The sequence below is a fragment of the Engystomops pustulosus genome, chromosome 1 (assembly GCF_040894005.1).
Source record: "Engystomops pustulosus chromosome 1, aEngPut4.maternal, whole genome shotgun sequence".
NCBI classification, from domain to species: domain Eukaryota; kingdom Metazoa; phylum Chordata; class Amphibia; order Anura; family Leptodactylidae; genus Engystomops; species Engystomops pustulosus.
Genome location: NC_092411.1, coordinates 97,210,526 through 97,228,875, shown reverse-complemented (window position 1 = coordinate 97,228,875; position 18,350 = coordinate 97,210,526). Strand labels below are relative to the sequence as shown.

General features: G+C 40.4%; 2 protein-coding genes across 2 annotated transcripts; both read left to right on the top strand.

Moving 5' to 3' along the window:
- The first annotated feature begins 347 nt into the window (after nucleotides 1-347).
- Nucleotides 348-1,310, top strand: LOC140111807 (olfactory receptor 6F1-like). Its single transcript, XM_072132457.1, has one exon. It carries the CDS (start codon nucleotides 348-350, stop codon nucleotides 1,308-1,310), a length of 963 nt encoding a protein of 320 aa, XP_071988558.1.
- Nucleotides 1,311-16,354: 15,044 nt separating this feature from the next.
- Nucleotides 16,355-17,311, top strand: LOC140110342 (olfactory receptor 5V1-like). The gene has a single exon (XM_072132282.1). The coding sequence runs from the start codon at nucleotides 16,355-16,357 to the stop codon at nucleotides 17,309-17,311; it is 957 nt and encodes a 318-aa protein (XP_071988383.1).
- Nucleotides 17,312-18,350: the final 1,039 nt, after the last annotated feature.

Below are 18,350 nucleotides of genomic sequence, written 5' to 3'. Positions count from 1 at the left end.
TGTATTCTGATGACATCACATATAGATTTGTCAGGGAAATACATTTAACTATAAATTAGTGCTTTTATTCATGGCAGTATTGCAATGCCATGCAACATACATTTTGCACATATGTGACATCTTATTCCTTTAACAAACTACCTTAAAATATATAAAAAAAAAATTTCGGGGGAGACAAAAAAACAAATACAAATTTCACCTTTAATATTCAATAAACCAAATAGTAAAATCTTTGGCCCCACATACGGCCAGTTGTGAAAAGGTTAATAATCATGTTGCATGATTTCATCATAACTTAATCTGGCACAAATATTTCTTACATTTATTCTTCTATGTTCTCCACACAGATGGGTTCTTTTAAAAAGACTCTTGTGAAATGGAATGAAACTGAAGTCACATTCTTCATTCTACTGGGATTTCCTGGCACTTTTCAGATGCAGCTATTTTACTTTTCTGCCTTTTTGGTCCTATACATCCTAACAGTTTTGGCCAATCTTCTCATAATCACAGTGGTCAGCATAAATTCTTATCTTCATAATCCCATGTATTTCTTCCTCAGTAACTTTGCAATACTCGATACCTGGTGTTCGACAGCAGTCATACCTAAAACACTTAGTTATCTGATCACGCAAAACAAGGTAATTTCACATTCGGCTTGCCTCGCCCAACTCTGCTTTGTGTTCTCTGTAGGACCTACAGAATTCTTTTTACTAACTGTTATGGCCTATGATCGATATCTCGCTATCTGCTTCCCTTTACAATATGCAACACTGATGAACAGCCAGATCTGCCTCTACTTAGCCATTGGCTCTTGGATGAGCGGCTTCCTTACTGGATGGGTGTTGACAATACCAACAGCCATGTTGAATTTCTGTGGACCCAATATCATTGATCATTTTTTCTGTGATTATATTCCGGTAGTAAAACTTTCCTGTTCTGACACGTACATTAGTGAGACAGTTTTCTTCTCATTTGCTTGGGTGGTTGTACTTACTTCACTTATGTTTATAGCTGTTTCTTATTCCTACATAATTACAACTATTGTCCGAATTCCATCCAGTCTCGGACGCCAAAAGGCATTTTCCACATGCACAGCCCACTTAACAGTGGTTTTAATATTTTATGGAACTGTTATATTTATGTATGTACGCCCAAGAGCGTCTTACTTCTCAGACAAAGACAAAATCATATCTTTGTTTTATACTGTTATCACTCCACTTCTAAATCCCTTGATATACAGTCTTAGAAACAGACAATTCAAGAAAGCTATGAAACATGCAAAACGATGCAAATTATTAAAATATAGTTAGAGTATGTTCAATATATGTTATGTAAATATAGTATATATTGTATAAACAGGCATATTTATTGATCCACTGAGAAGCCACAGAGTAATAATGTTTTGAACTTTGGAGTACCATCATTATAGATATACATCTCAACCAATTCATACATAAATTTGACTCGCAACTATTGAGCACATGCTTAGTTTTGCAGATTTTACTTATTTTACTTATTAATTTGATAGTATTTTGTAAATCGACATTTGGCTTTCAACACTGCCTAAATTCATAGGGCATTCTCTCTATCAGATCAAAGTGCATAGCATCTGCCAAAATCTGATCCGAAGACTCTTCTACGCGGCCCTGACGAGCATACTTGTGGACTAAGTTTGGTACAAATAGAATTTTTTCCTCCACCCTACCCACAAGTATTCAATTAGGTTTAGGGTTGGGGACTTTGGGGGGTAATATCGTAACTGTACTGCATTGTCAATGAACAATTTCTTCACCAATCTCATTGTATGCTCCAACTCTTTGTCTACTTCCTCCACTGAAAGTGACAGTTCCTTTATTTTCTCAGTGCAGTAGCCTTTTCTTCCATTTGATTCTTCCAGACCATTTGCACCCGTCAGTGCTTAGACTATTGACTTTCATTTCAGTCTATGTCTAATCTTTTATTGTCCATTATTTGTACTTTTTGCAAACTCAAGTCAACATTTCTTATAGCAATGAGAAGAAGAAATAGAGTGGCTACTGCTCAGCAATACTTTGCAGCCCCATAGCGTAACAGTCTTTGATATGCACGGATAATGTGACCACTCAGGTTTTAAAACATGGCATCTTCTTTTATTGGTGATACTCACATAGTCACATAGATGCAATACTTAAATGTCTCTTGAGTCACTAGAAATATCAAACAGTAACATAGATTTGAAGAGATTCTATGTACAATACTATTATTCTTTGTATGGTACAATTTTATATATTTTTATAATAAATAGGATTTCTGATAATAGAGTGTGGTTGTGATTGTGCTAGAACCTTATGTTCTCAATCCCTTGGCTATTTTGTTCAAACTGGAAGGTTCACAGCACATCAACTATTTAGGGGCTCCCTGGTAAGTTATATAATGCTATCTGTATTTTTCTTTACAGTCACATTGGAACAGATTTATCAAGCTGTCTGAAAGTCAGAATATTTCTAGTTGCCCATGGAAACCAATAACAGCTCAGCTTTAATTTTACTAGTGCTCATGAATATTTTAAAGGGGAGCTGTGATTGGTTGCCATGGGCAACTAGAAATATTCTGACTTTCAGACAGCTTGATAAATCTGCCCCAGTATGTTAGAAAGACCTCAGCTCTTAATCATGTGAGTACAGAAGTTGTGTCCATCATAAATCAATATTACTACTTTACAAGAGTTCATTAACCCCCGCAACACATTAATACAGCAATTTGTAGAATGGTCCTGTACAGAAGCTTAAAATATAGACAGTGATAAAGCATGACTTTGATCTGAATAAGAGGTGTTTGTGACACCCTCTTTCTGTGCTATGCTAGCAACTTAAACAAAGTATTTTCTATTGCTGGGTAGAGATGAGCGGGTTTGTTGAAATTTGGGTTTCACAGGTTCAACCAAATTTCACGGCACAAATCACTTCAAGGCCCAGACTTTGGGCCGAACTTCAACCCCAACACAAATCTCATTGAAGTCAATGGTGAATACGAATTGTAACACCCAAAAATGGTTGAAGTAAAAGAAGCAAAACCCTTCCTCTCACTGCAGTTATAGGTGCTCTATTATTTAAATAGAGGATTTAAGTGGAAATAGAAAAACCAGACAGGCTACCTGCCTCTCTTACTACATTTAAAATTCTGGTAAAAGGATCAAAAAGCGATCTTTGAAACTACAGACCTATGCATCTAACTTCTGTTGTGGGGAAAATATTTGTTAGAGATGCTATCCTGGAGTATCTTACTGTACGTAACCATATAATTCACTATCAGCATTGGGTTTATGAGAGGCTGGTCCTGTCAGACTAATTTGATTGGCTTCTATGAGAAGGTAAATCCCAGACTGGACTTGGGAGAGGCTGCGATGTTATATATCTGGACTTTTCTAAGGCATTTGGTACAGTGCCGCATACAAGGTTGGTACATAAAATTAGACTGCTAGGACTAGGGGAAAATCTGTGTAGTTGGTAAGCAATTGGCTTAGTGATAGAAAACAGAGGGTTTTCATTAATGGTACATTCTCAGATTGGGTTTACATTACCAGTGGGGTGACACAGGGGTCAGTTTTGGGGACACTTCTTTTAAATATTTTTATAAATGACACAGTCAAGTTTCAATATTTGCAGATGATACTAAGCTGTGTAAAGTAATTAATACTGAGACCAATTATATAGCATTACAGAGGGATTTGTGGAAGCTGGAGGAATGGGTGGATAAATGGTTGATGAGGTTTAATGTAGATAAATGTAAAGTTATGCACTTGGGCCATGGAAACAAAAAGTACAATTATGTTCTAAGCAGTTAATTACTTGGTAAAACTGCAGCTGAAAGAGACTGGGGTGTATTGGTGGATGGTAAACTTAATATTAGTGACCAGAGCCAGGCATCTGCTTCTTAAGCAAATAAAATTATGGGATGTATCAAGAGAGGAATAGATTCTCATGATAGGGACTGTCACGGTTGCTACTGCGCCCAAGGTCTCGGGCGCACCCGTGTACATCCGTGCTGCAGGCATACTCACCTATCCGCGTTCCAGCAAAGACACCTGTGGTCCTACGGGCGTCGGCCCTGTGAAATTTAAAGGGCCAGCGCGCTGCCCTGTTATGTAGCCTGTCTTTTCCTTTGACTCCTGACAGATCTTTGTACCCAGTTGCCTTGTATTGAGACTCTTGTGATTTATGCATTGTGACCTCCACTTCATTTTATGAACTCGATTCTCTGCTGCCTGCCTTGACCTTTTGCCACGTTCCTGATTCCAATCCTGTGCCGCCAGTCCTGAGCTCCTGTCTGACTTCAACTCTGACTGTCTGCTGTTCATGTACCTTGCCTAGCCCAATACCGTGAGCAAGTTGCGCCTGTGGAGCGACCTGGTGGTATCCCACTGCAGCAAGTCCAACCTGCTGGGATGGGCTCTGATGAATTCTGGGTGCCACTTAGACTAGGTGTTGCTTAATTCATCGCTCGTGGAGGTTCAGTGGGTTCACCACCACCGATCCTGACAAGGACATAGTTTTGCCCCTATAAAAATCTCTGGTCAGTTTACACATGGAATATTGTGTACAGCTTTGAGCACCAGTGTATAAAAATGACATAGTAGAACTAGAACGTGTGCAGAGGAGAGCAACCAAGGTTATTAGGTGAATTGGGGGACTAGAATACAATGACAATTTGGAGTTATTCAGTTTAGAAAAAAAGACGACTGAGGGAAAACCTCAGTACAATGTACAAATACCCGAACAGGCATTATACGGATCTCTCCAAAGTTCTTTTATACCTAGGCCTGTGACCAGGAAAAGGGGGCATCCTCTAAGCCTAGAGGAGAGCTTGTTCTACCATCCCCATAGACAGGGATTCTTTACTGTAAGAGCAGTGAGACTATGGAACTCTCTGGCGCAGGTGGTTGTTATGACGGACTCTATGTTCATGTTCACAAGAGGCTGGGTAGCCTTTCTGGAGAGCAAAAATATCATGGGTTATGGGGAAAAATAATTAGCTTAATTCTTAAAGATTGGACTTGATGGACTTGCGTCTTTTTCCAGGCTTATATACAATGATACTAATGCAGAAAGTCAAAATTTCAAGTTCAAGATCTGGGAATATGAAAGGTAAAAAATTCAAGTTGAAGTTCAAGGAATGTAAAACTGTAAAAATTTGAAGTTGAAGTTCAAGGAATGTGAATTTGAAAAATTTCAAGTTGAAGGTCCAGGAATGAAGTATTGAAAAATTTCAAGTTGAAGTTCGTGGAATGCAGAATTGAATAATTTCAAGTTAAAGTTTAGGGAATGCAGAACTGAAAAATTGACGTTCCAGAAATGTGTATTTTTTCCACCGGCAAAGCCAAGTTGCATGAGATCTATGCCTAGCTCATCTTAATAAATGTTAGGATGTCCACACTGTAGAGAGGTGGATCCTCTTTTTGATGATGACACCACAGCACAGGTGGTGTTGAACACATGCTCTGACAGCACAGTAGCTGCAGGGCAGGACAGCACCTGCAAGGCATAGAAGGCAAGCTCTTGCCACATGTTCAATTTTCTGACCCAGAAATTGAATGGGGAAGACCCATCTTTCAGTACCAGGAAACACGTGGACAAATAATCCTCCACCATGTGAGTCAGATTTTGCCTCCTGCTTCTACATGCCCCATCCGATGGTGGTAGAGCATGAGCAGAAGTCAACATTGTCTACATTGTGGCCGTGGAGGTTTTCCTTCTGTGTAGGTTACTTCCTCATCCTCCTCGTGCTGCCAATGTCAAACTTTTAATGTGGGATGGGAACTAAGCCAGTAGTGCCTGCACCAAAGTGTGCTTGAACTCACTCATTTTTAATCTCACGTTCTAGTTTTGGAATGAAGGATGCAAAGCTATTCTTGTAGCATGTAGCACTATTGAGTATCCGGACAACTCAGGTGTCAGTTCGCAGGTGGGAGGTGTCTCCTACTCCTCTATATCTCCCCAGCTAAACTCCCAAGTGTTGGGTATCACCCAACTCCATCCCCTCATTATCATCCTCTTGTTGCAAAACTGTTCCCTGGTTGGACAGACCATTGCTCTGGGAACCTATCCTGAGAGCCTTCTGTGGACTGGCATGGCACCTGATCCACAGGCTCATGAGGAGTCTGAGCCTGTGGATCTGGAAGATGCTGTCCTAGCCTTTCCTCCAGCGCAACTGGCAACACCGCCTCCACTGTCCGGAGAAGTCATTGTCTTGGCAGAGCAGATCACCATCCTGGCAGACACCATGAGCAAAATGCTCGAGCGACTGGTGCAGCTAGAAGTAGCTGTCCCATCAAGGAGGAAAAAACAGCCTGATAGGTCTTTACAGCCAGCTGCTCCCCGTGACTCCCAGGCCAAACATCAGCTAACTAGGCAAAATCCCTGAACACCTGGAGTCGAAGAGAACTAAGAGAATGAATGTCGTCGGTTAAACTACAAACCATTGAAGCTACGGGACGTCCTCCAAGGGAAACATCTCAAATTCCCCAAGATTCCACCTCGATGCCAAGGTTTGTGGGGATTCACCCCATGGTTCATGTTCACCGGCCTTAATCGATAACGGCTCTCAAGTGACCACCACTAGCAGTGCTAACTTTCAGAAATGCCGAAGAAGAACATCCCTGTTACAGTCTCCAGAGAGGACGCAGTGGTAAGTGCCTGAAGACGGTAACTTCTCCCTGGTGTTGGGTACCAATGTCCTTCACCACTGCTATCCTGAAATGCTGAAGGCTCTCCAGAACTCCCTACCAATGGTGACTAGTGATTCTCAGAAGGTGATTATAGAGACAATGCAAGTCCTGGTGGCGCAACAGAAGTTTGCTGGCCCCGACGGAGTCCAGTTCAAAGATCCTCAGCCAGGAGCTTGGTCACAGTATCTCAAGGACAAATACCCATCAGACTGCTAAAAGTGGGGGATCCCCACTGGATCTAAAAAGATACCAAGCTGTAGACACTCTCTTCAGCGTCCACCCTGAAGACCTTGTTGAATCCTCCATGTCTGCCTCCCAACACTTGGAGGTTAAGCAAGTTCTATGCCCGCTTTGTGCGTCAAGACTTCCTCTGGTTGAGTCTTCAGACTGATAGCCAAGCCATAGGCGATTTGATGGACTATCTCTCTAGTGGGCAAGTGCCTGAAAGAATCTGTCGACGCAGGGCTGACGGAGAATTGTCCCAACTGTGGTGCCAGAGGAAGACCCTCAGTATGCATCAGGGCCTGCTAAAGAGGAGAACTCTGGATCGCATCACCTATGACCGACTGTACCAGATTGTGATCCCCAGGAGGCATGCCAAGATAGTGCTGGATATGTACCATGATCAGTCCCGACTCTTTGGCTCTCAGAAGACTGAAACTACCCTCCAGAAGGAGTTCTACTGGGAGAACACAAAACCCGACATCGAGGCCTGGTGTTGAGAGTGCCCAGCCTGTGCTAGCGATTGCGGAGAGCCACATAATCAAAGGGGCCCTCTACACCCCCTTGTGAGCCAATGCCCTCTGGAGATTGTGGCCCACGTGAAGTTGGAGCCCAGCAGGTCTGTTCACACCTATGCAATGACTATAATAGACCATTATAACAAGTTTGTAGTCGCAGTGCCAGTCAGAGACTTGTCCACCAGAACCACCACGACGGCCCTGTGGAAGAGTTTCATCCTCCCCTACGGCTGTCCGGATAAAATCCTACCGGACCAGGGGACAGCGCTTGAATCCCCGGTGTTCCAAGAGCTGTGTACCATCTATGGCTGTAAGAAGTTGAGGGCCACAGCCTACTACCCGCAGGATAACGGACTTTGCGAGAAAATGAACCAGACCCTAATCAACATGCTGAGGACTCTGACCCCTGCAAGAAGGGCTAACTGGCCAAAGCTTGTGTATCTGTACAATAACACCACTCATTGCTCCACTTGATACACGCCCTACAACTTGATGTTCGGGAGACATAGCCATCTCTCTGCAGATATGGCCCTGGATATGGAAGCCCCTGACTCCCAATCTCTGCTCCCTCAGACTGATTGGGTCCAGGAACATCAGAGGTGCCTGGCGGATGCAAAAGAGGGACTTTGACCGTCATGCCTGTGCTGAGCCTCTTGCCCCTGGAGAATGAGTGTGGCTGTGAAATAACCATCCCACCAGTAAGTTAGATGGGCGATGGGAGCATGAGCCATACCTAGTTAGGGGCAGTCTCTCCCCTGAAGTCTAGGAGATTTCAAGAGGAGACTGTCCAGTACTCTTGGTGCACAAGAACCGGCTGAAGAGATGTCTGCGTTCCTTCACCCCTGTGTCAACATCTCTGAACCAAACACCCAGTCCAAGAGACCCTTTGTGTTTGACTACCCCCACTTTCTTTGACCTTATGACTGTACCCCAACTCTGTGTGCTTGTCTCCACATCAGTAAGATCCATCCCGAAGAGGTAACCATCCCTGCTGCAATCCCCGATACTGCTGCCCCTGGAGGATGACCTGGTTCCATAACCTGTTGCCCCCATCACACCCGAGGCACCTGTGTCTTCAGCTCCAGTGCCTGACTCTGAGGACGATGACGACGTGACAGTGATCTTCTCCAAACAGGTACTCCGGAGGTCTCAACGGGAGACAAGAGGGGAGGCTCCTGCATACCTGCAGGAGTATCAGCTGTCCGAGCGCAAGGGTCATAAACCCAAACAGGTACATTTTTCAGACCATGAGGTCCGAGCCCAGTGGCTGACTCCAATTGTGAGTAACTCCCTGATGGGCTGAAGTCCATTATCTGCCATTACGCCTATTAATCCTTAAGAGACTTTCCGGGACTCCTTTATTTATAACCTTGAACTTTTCCCCTATATGATAGTACCCTTTTCTGTTGACCCAGAGTCACCACTACCTCTTCAAAGGACTGTGTCCCTCACCCCTCACCACTTTTCTACATTTTCTCCTTTATCAAGAATTGTGGGGTGGGGAATCAGGGGTGTGAGACATAAGGCTGTTAAGATGGGTATATACCTTAATGATTTATGTATTAGAGCACGCTACATACTGACAGGAGCAACTTTACAATCAAGGTATTACTGGATGCTATTCAATGACAGGAGCAACTTTACAATCAAGGTATTAGTATGTGCTTTTTGCTGACAACAGCAACTTTATGATCTATGTAATACTGGATGCTTTTCATTGACAAGAGCAACCTTACAATCAATGTATTAGTGCACACTATTCAATGACAACAGCACCTTTATTATCTGCATATTAGTGCTTGCTATTCACTGACAACAGTACCTATTCAATAACATGAGCTACTTTACAATGAAGATATTCCTGGATGCTATTTACTGACTGAAGCAACTTTAGAATCAAAGTATTACTGGGCTTTATTCACTTACAACAACACCTTTATGAGCTATATGTTAGTGGGTGCTGTTCACTATAGATAGTAGACAGCACCAGCAATTAACATTTACTGACAGGAGCAACTTTACCATCAAGGTAACAATGCTCACTGACAACAGCACCTTAATACACAGAAACGAAAAAAGCGGGACTAGCACACCTAGGATAAGTATAATGAGGGTCAAGGCTATACATATAAACTATGGAACTCACAAGAAAACAGAAGTATGCCACAAGACCAAAAAAATATATAGTATAAACAACTTTTATTGATATGAATTATACCACAACACAAAAAAAAACATAAAAACATTTAAAAGTGTGAACAACACACAAACAAACAATCCAGCAAGGGGACCTAGCATGTGATAGTGCTGGTCACCCCTACAAACCACCAGCTCCCCCTCCTGAGATAACACCCCCCTAGCCGTACAAAATCCAGAAATGTATCTTATAGTGGATGAAATATCCAGTGTATGTGGTCAAAGCTCATAATCCCGGGAGAATCAACAAAAAGTAAACCCGCAATCCTCCAACAGAACAATCTGTAAGCAAGTGCAATGAGGTATATGTACAAGATGGATCCACATATCTACCTGCTGCAACCGGGATGAACGCAAAGGGGAGGTGAGGGGAAGCTGGGGCACACAGCCCCACGCGTATCGCCACCCAACTGGCTTCCTCAGGGGTGCTTCCTCAGCACCTTAATGACTATGTAATAGCAACAGTACCTTTATGATCTATATTTTGTGCATGCTATTCACTGACATGTGCAACTTTATGATCTACATATTACTGAATGCTATTCTATGACAGAAGCAACTTTGCAATCAAAGTATCACCGCACATTATTTACTAACAACAGCACTTTTATGATCCATATATTAGTGTGTGCTCTTCACTGATAACAGCACGTTTATGATCCACGTATTAGTGGATGCTATTTACTATAGACGATAGACAGCAATTGACAGTAACATCTTTTCTCAAAGATAGAAATTATGTAACCTGTAAATCCCGGGTCCAAGAATCCCCAATATGCAACTTTGAACACAGAAGATAGTAGCATTCCAAATGTTGATGAAACATTGATGTTTGCCAGATAAGTTAAAAAAACACTTTCTTCTCCAACATTTGGAATGCTGCTTTCTATGATTGAGGATGCTATTCACTGACAGGACCAACTTTACAATCTAAGTATGACTGCGACCTATTCACTGACAACAGCACCTTTATGAACTATGTATCTATGTATTGAATGCTATTCACTAACTGGAACACCTTTACAATCTAGATATGATTAATGATAATTTATCATTTTTCTGGAGTTGAAAACTCCATAAAACTTTGTGTCTGGTATTTCCAAGTATTGCTGTATAATCCTTTATAAGCGGTAATAGTATGCCTGCACTAGTAGCCTGTAAGTAGCCTAATGCAGTTCTTTAGAGTGCCGTAATTAGGGCAATTATTTCAGATTTGCACCTGTTTCTAATAGCCTCCTCTTTACACCCAATTGCCCTGAAAAAGGCAATTGCTAGTTTTTGAGAAGTGCCTGCCTATCTGGCTGACCCTGTGATGAGCAGCAAGCACTCACTTGCTCTGTTTCCTAAGTATAATAGTGTCTGGACATGTGATTTGCTCGTATACTGTGTCCACATGTCCAGCCTGGCCAATCACACGCATCCCTACAGGGGACATGCCTGTGGATTCCAAGCGACTGCAAGCCGTAGGCTGCTTCAGCAGTCAATCAAGCAGCTTGGCTCTTTTTCTGAACACTGACCTCCGCTCATCAATACATTAACCGGTTAAGGACCGGGCCCTTTCCTGTTTTTTCATGTCCATTTTTCACTCCACACCTTCAAAAATCTAACTTTTTTTATTTTTACACGTAAAGAGCTGTGTGATGGCATGTTTTCTGCATAACAAATTGCACTTCATAGTGATCATATTAAATATTCCATGCCATGTACTCGGAAGCGGGAAAAAAATTCCAAATGCCGTGAAAATTTGCGCCATTTTCTTGTGGGCTTGGATATTACGTCTTTCACTGAGCGCCAGAAATGACATGTCTACTTTATTCTTTGGGTTGGTACGATTATGGGGATACCAAATTTGTATAGGTTTTATAATGTTTTCATACATTTACAAAAATTAAAACCTCCTGTACAAAAATTATTTTTTTGATTTTGCCATCTTCTGACGCTAATAACTTTTTTATACTGTGGTGTACGGAGCTGTGGGTGGTGTCATTTTTTGCGACATTTGATAATATTTCAATGATATCATTTTTAGGACTGTACAACCTTTTGATCACTTTTTATAGATTTTTTTATATTTTTCAAAATGGCAAAAAAGTGGCATTTTCGACTTTGGGCGCTATTTTCCGTTACGGGGTTAAACGCATTGAAAAAACGTTAATATGCAATATGCAGCAAAGACTTACCGGCTATGGAGAGGGCTCAGCCCGTGAGTAATTACACATCATTACTACGGTAACAGAGCAAGAAAACCTGTTAGAGCATGACTCCAAGCAGAGCATAAGAGGTAGTTACTGAGAACTAAAGGATCCTGGTACTTGTAGTTTCCAGTGGCGGCCATCTTGGTGATAACTTTAGAGAGGACATGAAATTTTGTGAATCATAAAATCAAACTATTTAAGCTCCATTTTATGACTAATGACATTAAGTTTTGTTACATTCATTTATTTATAGCATTATAGCGGTTTGTCTCAGACGTTCATATTACCGGAATACCCCTTTAATAGTATTTTTTAAAATTCTAATTTAGATGACCTGCATCATTAGTGAATAGTACAGGCTAGAATAGTAAAATAGTAAAGTCTTTGATATATTCAATATAATTTATGGGTCCAGAAACTAAAGTCCTCAATATAATTTATTAAGGAAGACAAACTCTTATAACTCAGATTTTTCTGCTCCTTAATTCTCCTGTAGTGATCATTATATCTGAACACTTTGTCAAGTCCGTTTAAAGCAGATAGGTAAGGATAGAAGACTAAAGCTTAACTACCCTGCTCCAATAAGTAAACACTTAAACAACACAATGTAACTCTAAGGCCATATGCACACTACTGTCAGGGGGGCGTATGTGTGGCTGTAAGCTTGTGGCTATACAGAAGTCCCCCATAGATGGCTATGGTAGATGCTTGGTACGGTGAGCCTGCTCTATCTTTGGCCGTATCGATGGCCGTACGGCTACTATTTTTTATGGAGAGGGATGGGGACGAGCAGCACTCACCCCCTTCTCCTCTCCTGCGTTTTGATGTGTGCCCAGGCCTAATGCACTGCAGGCATACGTAAGTGTGCATGAGCCCTAAGTCAATGACACTTCTGTAATACCAACCTGTCCACTAATAAATCAATAGTGATATTGAATCAATTTCCTCTGTTGTACTGTAAATGGAAGAGAGAACAGGCACAACTGATAGGACATAAGCAAGACAAGGAGTGGTTCTGTAGGTGGAGACCAAAGACCATTTCTGTGTTCTCATCCTTTTTGACTGTTGCATTTTGCCATTGCTCTCACCCCTACAGCTATAGGTAGTGTCTACAACCCACTGAAATTGCACAGGTAGTAGGTTACTGTTGTCCAGAGCATATACCAGAAGACAGGCCAGTACACCAGGAGACATGGAGGGGACATAGGAGGGCAATAGCCCAACAGCTAGACTGTTACCTCTTCCTTTGTGCAGAGTGGAACCTGGAAGTGCCAGACCGCTGCAAAATAACCTTCATCAGGCACCAATATCCAAGTACCTGCTCAAACTGTCGGAAGCACATTTCATGAGGATGGTATGAGGGCCCGTTGCCCATATGTAGGTGTTATGTTTACACACTGTAGATTGCCATTTGCTAGAGAACATCCACATTGGCAGTTTCGACATTAGTGCCACTGTTCTTCATGGATGAGAGCAGGTTCACACTGAGCAAATGGAACAGACGTGATTAGGTAACAGGATGAGATCCTCAGAACCATTGTGAGACCATATGCAGACATTTTTCGACTGAAGTTGGATTGGGCGGAAATTTGATTGACTAACTTTGATTTTGAGTATCATTCCAAATCCAGACCCTCTGTGGGATATTAATTCCACTATGCATTTAATAAAGAATTCATACAGAATATTTAATTCATTTAGCTCTAGTAAGTGGTACTTTAGTGTTCCCTTGTTGAGCAATGTGAGATCAGGATGATGAGGCTCAGGTGAAGTGTAATATTACCTAAACTCTGTTTCTGTTACGGCTTCCTGTTGTATAATTTTTATAGAGAAGTTTTCTGTAATAAGTGTTAAGAAATATTTTCTTAAATCAAAACTTTTGCATTCTTTTTTTTTATCTCAGTTAACCATCATCCCTAAGGTGTGACTAACACATTTCCCTCTTGCAGCACAAGACTTTGGGGAGGCTAAACACTTTAAATAAGGTAGTATAGAAATATTGTATTGGCAGGATAATGCCTTCCCTTTGCAGATTATACTACGCACGCATTGGTTGCACTTACTGGTTATAAAATACAATGGCCGTTGATTTAAACTTCAGATATACATGGAGGCCTAAGAAATGTTGTGTAATGATATTTAACACTGCATAGCTGTGAAAACTGCCTATTTACAGGGAAACTAGATAGGGATCAATGTACAATGCAATTCAATGGGATCTGATCACTCATTACACACCAGCAGAAGTAGACAACCAGAAGAGTGAACATTTGAGAATCATTTTACTTAAAAAATTTGATATCACAGCTAATAATTTGTGTTGCCGTTTAATCTTTAAATGGCACACGGTAGCTTGTTGTTTTTCTATATGTTTAGTAGTTTATTGTTATAGTTCCTATATTACATATTATGAGCTCATGGTGCATGTCTATATATCATTTTTATTGTGAGGCAACATGCAATATTTTCTGGGTAATATGTGATCTTGGTAGTATAGGTATCTACATGATTTGGATAAAAGAAGCATTAATGTTTCCTCTTAGGATTGGTTGCATTTAGATATATTCTGTCATTTTTTAAATTCGGGAGTTAAAACATTGCATTAATTTTTCACATATTATAGTTCTCAAAGGTCACAATAAACATGAGGTTTAATTTCAACTTTAAATAGAATGTTATTTTCAGGTCCAAACCTACGTGCTGATACATTTCATAATCTACCAGTACATTATGGAAAGCTCAATATGAATGGCATCGATATTTCAAAATGATTCCTTCAGCTTTTATTTAGACATTCTTGCTAAAGCCATTTATACAATATGCATTCAAAAATGTGGAATTGTTTTCTCTTTAACATTTTACATTGATTTTTATCTTTTAACATTCTATTTAGAATGGAGAGCAGCAAATTGTATGCCACCTAGCATAACTTTAATGGAATTATGTACAGCATTATAAGATGGTACATTGTGCTTTATTTCATAAATTTACATTGAAATTAAAGAACATTTATTATATAATCTTCATATCCAGGTGAGTTTATGCCCATTTTTCTAAAATGATGAAAGGGGTTTTCTGGGCAGCATGCAGAATGCAGCAGTGCCAGCATGGTGCTACAGTATGTTTAGCCAGAAGCAGTAATGCATAGGTCAGAACGTGGAGCTGCAAGCACAGCTCCTACTCGCAGATCCCACCAATAAAGTCAGATGGCGGCGATGTTTGCTTCTTGCTCTGACCGTATGTTGCATTCCACTGATCGGTGTAGTCTCTGGCGTTTCTGCCCTCACCCATCAACCTTATCATCGAACATTAATATTTAAATGGCCCAGAGAACCACTTTATATCAATTATTAAAACTTTAACAATGCTACCACATCATGTTTTACAAGGCATATGCAATGGACTCCTAGCAAAGTGCTGTGATACCATTTGAATTACACATTTGCTACAGTACCATCAGGATTGCTTTGTGACATCAAGAATATTTTTGCCAGTAAAATTAAGAAAATCAACATAAAGATCCACAGACCCACTATACGTCAATAGAGACATCCGAGGTAGTACAGTATTAATTTGTGACTAAAAGCCTAATTGTTGAAAGGGTTTTCTGGGATGATGATATTGATATCCAAAAAGTCTTCAATATCAGATCACTAAGTGCAGCTTCCACTTCCCAGGCTTGTATTGTCATGTTTGCTGGTGATGTGTTTTAGTTGCAGCTCTTTCTAAGCCACACATAGCCACTATGCAAGGTAGGGCACTACTTGTCCTTTAAAGCTGAGCAGTTGTGGTGCCTCATATCCTCAATGATCTAATACTTTTCCTTGAGAAAGGCTCCAGGTGTAAGGAGCCGAAACGTAGCCTTGACACATGTGTGAATAAACGAGTATGTTTTTTGCCACATTTTGAATGTCGGAGTGCTGCCATTTTTTCGCGTTTTTGTATGTGGATGGACCCTGGTCTAGGTCCTGGGATGTGCACCTGAGTTGTTCTCAGCCGTATCTTGAGTGCTGCCACACTCCGTGAGATATTTCCTATCAATATATATTTCTGGGAGAACTTAATTTCATGCACTACAGTGACCTAAATAGAACACCTATGTTTTGTCTGTCTGAGCTTAGTTTATAAGTGACATTCAAGTTTGGAGCCAATTTGCTGCTGTCGAATGCCCCTGAGTTGTAGGAAAAGAGGACCGACCTTGTTTCTTTCTGGTCGGGAGACAGCACTGGAGAATAAAACTGGTAAATTTGTATTTAACACAGTGGAATCATTTAGCTAAAAGAATAACAGTCCAGAAAGATATCAATTGTGGACAAATCCTGCTAAATTGGTATAATCTAATCTATCACATAATAGACTAATGTCTATTGCCCGATTAACATGACACCATTAAGCCTATATATAATATAGGAAACAACAGAAGTAATACTAAATTGTATTGGATGTGTATATTGTTATGTGCTCTGTATGGTACAATGAAGTAATAAGAGCCTCTTCTTCCCCAGAAAGTTTGTTATAAAATGAACTGGTTTAACTGGACATCCAAGGCGGACTTTACTCTGGCTGGTCTATCCAATGATGAAAGTGTTCAGTGCTTTCTCTTTGTCATATTCTTGCTGTTATATCTCATGTCACTGGGTGGAAATCTCACCATTGCTACAACAATATGGGTGGAGAGTAAACTTCATAAACCTATGTATTTCTTTTTGGGTAACCTGTCATTTCTGGACATATGCTATTCCTCAGTGACTGTGCCCAAGTTACTTTTAAGTCTTACAGAAGGAGGCTCTGAGATCTCATACAGAGGGTGCATGACTCAACTCTATTTTTATGTCTCCTGTTGTAGCACAGAGTGTTTGCTTCTTTCAGTGATGGGATTTGATCGGTATGTGGCTATTTGCAATCCGATGCATTACACTACAATTATGAACAGACAGAAATGTGTCCAACTAGCCACCGGTCTGTGGCTTACTGGCTTTCTAACGTCCATTATACATACTGTCTTCACAGCTCGATTGCCCTACTGTAAATCACATCGGATTTCTCATTTCTTCTGTGACATTCCGCCAATGCTAAAACTTGCCTGTTCGGATACATTCCTAAACAAACTACTCATCCTAACTGCTGGTGGATTTTTAGGCCTCAGTTCCTTTTTTCTTACGCTTGTATCCTATATTCAAATAATCTCAGCCATCCTAAAAATTCACACTAAAGTAGGTAGAAGCAGAGCTTTTTCCACCTGTGCTTCCCATTTAATTGTTGTCCTCATATTCTTTGGAAGTATAAGCTTCATGTACATGAGGCCAACATCAGGGTATTCCCTGGAACAAGACCACATTGTATCTCTTCTTTATGCTGTAGTTACCCCTGCCCTGAATCCCATTATTTATAGTCTAAGGAATAAAGAGGTGAAAAGTGCCATGAAAAGGACAATCAATAAAACTTTTTACTCAAAAATGTATGTTTCAAATATGTAGCATTTTAGTTGAAGTGCTTGTCCTCTTTCAGTTATAATTGACATTGTTTAGGTAATGAAAAAATATAAATATTCCTCATGGTTTTGTAGATGTCTGCTTTCTGTCATTCTATCGAAAAATTTCTGTTTATCTCCTGTGGCTAGAAATCTGTCCATGACCAAATATTATGCTAGCATTAAGGAATATTACGGACCTATTATCAGGGGCTGTACCTATATATCACACAATTGATGTCTCAAAACATGTTGGGGAGGGAGACTATTGTGTGTTTTTAAATATACAGTTTGCTTGATAATGATTCCCTATGCTGTGGATGGGGGACCAAAATAAGGAGATAGTCTGAGTTGATTATTCTGGGTCTGAGCTTATGAATTATGAATATCAGTTAGTGGAGACATTATATCAATATATCATGAGTGGGCACTAATAGCAGATGTAGGAAAAGAAACTTGAGGGAATAGATGAGAGGCAGCATAGATATCTGTTGCCTGGATACAATATACAGTAAAAAGGAGCTTCATTACCACCTACTGTCTGAAGGAGTGAATTACACTATAATAGTAACTGCAAAGAAGTTATCCACTTAAAGCAAATCTGCCATTTAAATTAACCCACTTAGAATAAATACTTAATGAAAACAATGATTAAAAAGCATTGCCCTTATGCCTAAATGGTTCCTTTCCATGGCTGCAATGTTAAAAAAAATCACTGTGTGAACTTATGTGCAACTCACCTGACGTAAGTCAAATGATATTAATGGAGTCCTGCATATAAAATTTTACTTACTTAGTACTTAGGGACTGTCTGCCTATATTCAGCTAAAGACAGATACAGCTCTATTTAATTATTATATTTATTATTATTATGATTATTATTATTATTGGTAGAGAAAGCTTTGTCAAATGTTTTACATCATGTCTTGCTGGAGTGCTGAGTAAAAGTTCTTTTAAATCTATTAAATAATTTATTTCATGTGACCAGGGAGATGTCATCCAAGGCCCTGTTACAAGAAACAAGGATCTGCTTTACCCAGTAACAT

Excerpts from the sequence above, each read along its gene's own strand:
- LOC140111807 (XM_072132457.1), top strand. The coding sequence starts at position 348 with ATGGGTTCTTTTAAAAAGACTCTTGTGAAATGGAATGAAACTGAAGTC.
- LOC140110342 (XM_072132282.1), top strand. The coding sequence starts at position 16,355 with ATGAACTGGTTTAACTGGACATCCAAGGCGGACTTTACTCTGGCTGGT.